Source organism: Gallinula chloropus (genome assembly GCF_964237585.1).
Source record: "Gallinula chloropus genome assembly, chromosome: 2".
NCBI lineage: Eukaryota > Metazoa > Chordata > Aves > Gruiformes > Rallidae > Gallinula > Gallinula chloropus.
The window spans coordinates 158,639,171-158,645,132 of record NC_140086.1 but is presented as its reverse complement, the minus strand read 5'-3'; the positions used below and the strand labels follow the sequence as shown (position 1 = coordinate 158,645,132).

Genomic DNA, 5,962 nt, shown 5'->3' with positions numbered 1-5,962 from the left:
TCGAGGAACCCAACCCAACATCTCAATCAGGCCAAGCTCCAATGCAGTTATTCCAGCAGCCACTGCTGGGGGATGGCTCCTTTCTCACCTGAATCCAAGGAGGCAAAACCTTTTGCAGGAATGACTTTGCAGGATGTTTTTGCCTCTTTTTGACACTTTATTGCTGATAGCCATGAAGACAAGTGTGTCACACAACCGTCTTTCTTCTCCCTTTTACAAATTACCATGTGCACAAGGTCATGATCTTCCTTCAATTGTAGAAGTATAAAAATTGGGCAAGAAAAAGGCCACTTGCAGCTGCTGTGTAAATTCTGGATGGGGAGAGTAGGGGAAGTCCTAGGAGGACAGAGTGGGAGCCTCAGGATCAGGAGAAAGGTAATGGAGTAGCCAGATGTGTTATGGAGTCACCCATGGAGTGAGGCCAGACAGTTCAGCCCCTTCTCACCTTGTAAAAGGTGCTCACCAAAGAGCAGGCAGAGTAAGTTGTAGACTAACATGCACAGCCCAGTGCTGGTAAAACAAATGAGAGCCTGGCTTGGCAATTACCCATTTATTAAGAATATCAGATGATTTGCTTAAGCAGGTTAATGAGATTTAGGACTAGACACAGCTGTTGATTCTGACTACCAGACAAGACTCAGACTATTTCCCTGTCATACAGACAGCATCTCCAATCTCACCTGGCCTCCCTGAGCACAGCTGGGTGCAGGTGAACACAAGCTCCACCTGCCTGCAGACCAGAGGCTTGAGGCACCCAGGAGGGGGTTTGGAATGACCTGGGGCAGAATGTGTCGCACTGAAGGTTTTACCAGGGCTTCATCCCTGTGATGTCCCTGGGGCTGAGAGTGTCTGTTCTGCACCGTGAGCTCAGCCTGGCTGGGGAGGGCTGGGGCAAATGTCAGCGACTGGTGAATAAGGGGTGGATACAACTGTAAGTGAAAGTAAGAAACACATGTACAGAAACTCCCAAGACATGGTTTTGCAGCTTTACCCCATTTCCAGACTGATTGATGATTCCAAATAAACAGCCAGCAGCAGCACTGAAAGTGTCCTTGATCAGTGTGTGGGGTACAACAGTGGCAGAGCAAAGCTCTGCAGGCCGACAGATCCTTCAAACACCTGGTCTTCAATGGGATTTGGGATTCTTTTTGAAAAGCAAACAACCAGCTGAGGAGTTGAGGCCTCTCCTGTTCCTAAACACCACACAGCCAGGGCCATCTGTCTCCCCATGCTCCTGAAGCCCCCCCCATCCCCATGGACAGGGGTTCTTGGCCAGTCAGCGCCTGGCTTGACTGCCCACCCTTGCAGCAGGGATGTGGGGATGGAGCTGGGGAGCTGCAGGAGGTGATGGCTGAGGAGTGAAGAGCTCTGATGCAACACCCAGGGTCATGCAGTAGTGGTAAAGTGTCACCACCTGGCTGGGCTGGAGGCAAAGACCTTCAGGTGATGGGGCCTTCTGGGACAGGTATTTGTGTTTAAGAATTGGTTGTTACTTTGAATAAGCCACAACCCCATCATTACCTCCATGCTCCTGCCACCACTTCATCCCATTTCTGCTTGAGAGTCCAGCCCAAAACCCACCATAACCTCCCCCCACACACCCCCTTTCCATGCAGAGTAAGTGAGTCAAGCAGAGACACAAACCAGCTGAATTACCTGCACAACTGTTCCTCTTGTGTTCACACTGGATGCAACCAGGGCACATTACCCTTGTTTCAGTCTCTATTGCCACTGCTGGAAGCAGCAATGTTTGTGTCCCCCTGCTGTGGCATGCTCCTGCCAGCTCCCAAATTAACAAATTGCATGGGCAAAATGCAGCAATTCCACCTTCAGCCATGACTGAAGGGCTAACGAGCATCATGCAATCAAGTGGAGAGCAGTGGAAATGACAGATTAGGGAGATTAGGATGGGTCCCTACAAATTGCCTTCATTCCTGTGGCAGTGATGCTTGGTTTTAACTCACTGCTTCTGAATTTGGAAGGGAAGTGTCTCACCTGCACCCTCCCTTTCATGCTGCTTGCCACTTTTGCTGTGGTGTCTGGTGGGCTGTGTCCTGTTTCTGCTGCTCTTGTCATCAGAGCTCTTGCCTAGAGAAGGGCTGCAGCGCTTTCTACTCTGCTCAGGGATGAGGTCTCTCAATAATGGCATGAACCACATCCCTTCCTTTGGGGAGAGAGGAGACCTTGCAGCCCTGTCCATCATGCTCTGGTCCATCCCACCTCCATCTCAGCTGCTTTCCCACCTGGAACCTGTAGTTTTCCCCCAGTGATGCCTGCCTTACTATTTCTTCCCACAGATCCCATCTACCTTTATTTATGACGTGCACTACAGGCAGAGGAAGCCCTGGCTTCTCTCTATAGTCCACCTAAACCCACCCTGAACCTGGATAGTGTGGTCTTGCCCCAACATGTCTCCCCTTCCCTGTCCCCCACTCCTCTAGTGCTGCCCACAGCAGGCAGGTGAGGGCCAGTTTAACTTGATAATCCAACTGAAATCTAGTCCTGCAGCACCAAAGACCATGAATGATTTCTTCTTGGCCAACTCAGCAGGCTGATCTGACTTGTCCCATCAGAGCTGGTGCTGACACCAGAGAGGGGCAGGAATGCCCCTGACTGCCCCATCTCAGGCTGCATGGTACAAGCTCCCAGAGCAGTACAGGGCAGTCCTGGGCATCCTTCCCTCACAGTTTGTATCTCGTGGCTCCTTACAACAACATGCTCAGAACATCCTGGGAGCAGGGACCAAACTCAGGGTGTCCCTGAGTTGCAAACAAGGATGCTCCAGCTTTGGCTTTCAAAAGCATCCCTTGATACAACATGTCCCACCCCAAAGGTGAGCTGAGAGAGAGCCCACGTTGCTGCAGGACAGCTCCTACTGCCTCAGTGGCCTCTGCTGCTCTTGAACTCTTTCAGCCATGGGTAATTAATTCAATGGGAGCCTTTGGGTGGTTGATACAATTCACATTTAATCTGGCAACGTTTTACAACATCACACAATACTGTAGTGAAGAGGAAGAATCAATGTGTCCAGCAAGGATTACTGCAGCATAACAAACTCCAGGTAGGACTAAATGAAACCCAGTTTTGCTGTGGGTCAAAGAATCACTAAATCCAGGCTATTCTGGACATAAAAATAGGTTGGGGTGAGGAGGAATGAGTGAACTGGAATTTTTTTAAAAGGTCATTAACCTCTTTGGTAGCAGCCCATCCTCTCCACAGCCAGACACCACAACCCCAGGAAGACTGATGGCTTTAAGAAATGAAGCCAGCCTATCTCCAAATTCACGTGTGTTGCATTCAAGTAAGATGAAGAAGTAAATACTGACAACTAATTGGACTTTTCCAGATTATTTTTTTTAACCTTTAATACTCTTAACATATTGTTAGTAACACAGTCAGAACTTCAAAATATATATTATTTTATTTCAACTATGTTCCCTTAACTCTGTAGTTGAAGAAACAAATCACCTTCTGCCATAAATACAGCGTTGCTGCTCAGAACGCTTTTGTCTGTGTGTGCCAGGTTACCTCTATGGTGCAACTGAGGCCAGGCTGACCTTTACAGCTGCCTCCCCCATGCTAAAAACCGTTGATTTTTCCATTAAAAACAAGCAAAGAAAGTTTTCCTGCATTAGAACAGCCCTCCTGTCAGTTGAGCCCATTTCCATTGTCACCAGCAACAGGCGTTCTCTGAGGTGGGTCCCTGCGAGCAGGTTTCACTCTGGGTTGGAGGGAAATCTGCCATGCAGCAGGTTCTTTCTCCTTTGCAGGGTGAGAGCTGGGCTTTGAATGCAAAGTGACCTGGCTGAGAGCCAGGCAGAAGGGGCAGAGCAGTGTTCATCTATTTTTTATGATGACACAAAAGAGAGTTATGGAACACGGGCCTTTCTGTAGTGCAGCTTGCTTTGTCAATGTGTAACAGGTCAAGAGGGGAATCCTGTCCCAGTTTCAGACTTCATACGGTGACAGATGGCTGACATCTGAAGTTGTGAGAAGTCACCTGGCACCCAGCCACTGATTTCAGTGGTGGGGTGGATTATTTTTGCTTGCAGATGTTGAGTGTTTTGGTCCAGATGTCTGACCGAGCCCAACCCAGGAGCTGTACTTCACTAAAAAGGAGTCCCTATCCTCTCTCTAAAAGCAGAAATAAAAAAATCACACTAAATAAAAGTGAATTAAAAACCACAGCTGGATTGGTCATACAGGTACAAAAGGGTTAATCTCAACAGCAGCATTAGGATGGTTCCAGCACGCAGAAGGGAGAAGGTCGATGGCTATCAGGGGTCCTATGGGGCACTGTGTTCTGCTCCAGAGAAGGCACTGGGGATTTGGTAGGACCCTGACACTGACAGACTTTGCATGCTGAATTCTTTCTAGGTCTGTATTGAGGTTCACTGTGCCCTGAAAGAGCTGAGCTGCTAATCACAGTCCTGGATCTTGATGTACACAAAGAGGGTGGAGGAGGAGTGTGGGTCTCCATTCTTGGTCAGGAGATGGATGTGGCGGTAACCTGGAAGCAGAAACACAGATGGAAAGTGGTCTTCAGTCTGGTTGGAAAAGTACTTGCTAACATTTGCAAAGACCCTGCAGCAGCATCTCCCTGTCTCAGAGCATTATGGTCCCAGTACCCCACAGAACAGCTAGATCTGAGAGGTGTGGCTGTGGGCATTGGTAATGTAACATGCCCAGTGCCACTGGTGACCAGGGGATCCCTCCCCCAGAGACAGTGCTGAGAGCTGCACAATACGCTTGCCCATACCCTAGAGAGAGGACCTGTGATAGATCTGGACCTCTTAGCTAGTACAAAAGGACACTCATCTAGAGGCTTCCCAGAGGGCTCAGTAGTTGTGAGGAACAGGGAGAAAGAAGGGCCTTACCTTGCTTGAGACTGGTGAAGGGAAGGGTGTACTGCCCGATGAAGTCGTTCTTGGTCGACATGTCAAAGTCTTCCACCACAAACCGGACCAGGGCAAGTGCAGGGATGGCTATCTCAAATGTAAACTCTTCTTGCCACTTGGGGTTAAAGCCTAAGGAAAACAGACAAGGATGGAGGTCAGAGCTGCTCACAGGCAAGGAATAAAGTGAGAGATGCTCAAAAGCAAAGACAGATGCCAGAGATGTCGGTGGATAAGGATGGAGGGCAGAAATGCTTGCAAATGGATGGAGACACTGCCTGACTGCCACCCTAATCTGACCCAGGCCATTGGGAGGTGCTGAGACCATTGTTCCCAGTTCTGACACTGACTTCCTGCCTGGTATTAACAAACCTTTCAGCTTAGGCTGCTGCACCACACTCCCAGCCGGCAGCGAGGAGGAGGGAGCTGAACTCAGCTTTGCTCCACAAGCTCTCACTGGCTGATCCATGGGTGTCTTTCATTGCTGCTGGACTAGCTGCAAGTTTTCACAGCCCTAAGCCAGAGAGGAAGCTGTGCCTTTGTGCTGTGACAGCCTTCTGGGGCCTTAAGCCTGAGTGCTTGAGGTACCCCCACCTGTCACCACCCCATGCCTCAGTTTCCCTGTCTTCAAGAAACATTAATGAGCAGTGTCTGAGTACAAAAAGCATCATCAAATCTGTGGACAAAATGATTTATGTCTCCTTGTGTAAGGGCAGTGCCTGAGACAGCCAGCCTGGCCCCACTTCTGTTACGGATAAGGATCTCGTGATCCAGACACACAAAGCAAACAAAACTGTGACTGTCACATCAGCTGAGAGATGAAGAGCAAGCTTGGAGCTCTCTCTCCAGGTCCTGGTGGGTGTTCTCTGCAGTTTCAATATACCACTCCCCAGAAACAAACAAGAGGAGAGGACATCCTGTTTGAAACCTTGCTGCCATGGGAGCAGAGATCATGAAAGCTGAGGGAAGGTCATTTGCCCTAGGTTGGTAGGTTTCACTGTACAGGTATTTACAGGGAATTTTCAACCCATCTCAGAGATGGTTAGAGCTGCAGGTGAGATGCTTAG

At 49.2% G+C, this 5,962-nt stretch overlaps 1 protein-coding gene across 1 annotated transcript in view; it reads right to left on the bottom strand.

Annotated features, from left to right (window-relative positions):
- Nucleotides 1-4,376: 4,376 nt before the first annotated feature.
- PLCD1 (phospholipase C delta 1) overlaps nucleotides 4,377-5,962 on the bottom strand; it is a gene marked incomplete at its 5' end in the record, with an annotated part of 47,216 nt that continues 45,630 nt past the window's right edge. Inside the window, 2 exons of the mRNA XM_084280019.1 lie at nucleotides 4,377-4,510; nucleotides 4,878-5,027. Of these exons, the coding sequence (XP_084136145.1) occupies nucleotides 4,419-4,510; nucleotides 4,878-5,027 (242 nt within the window). The 3' untranslated portion in view covers nucleotides 4,377-4,418. The remainder of the gene's footprint in view (nucleotides 4,511-4,877; nucleotides 5,028-5,962) is intronic.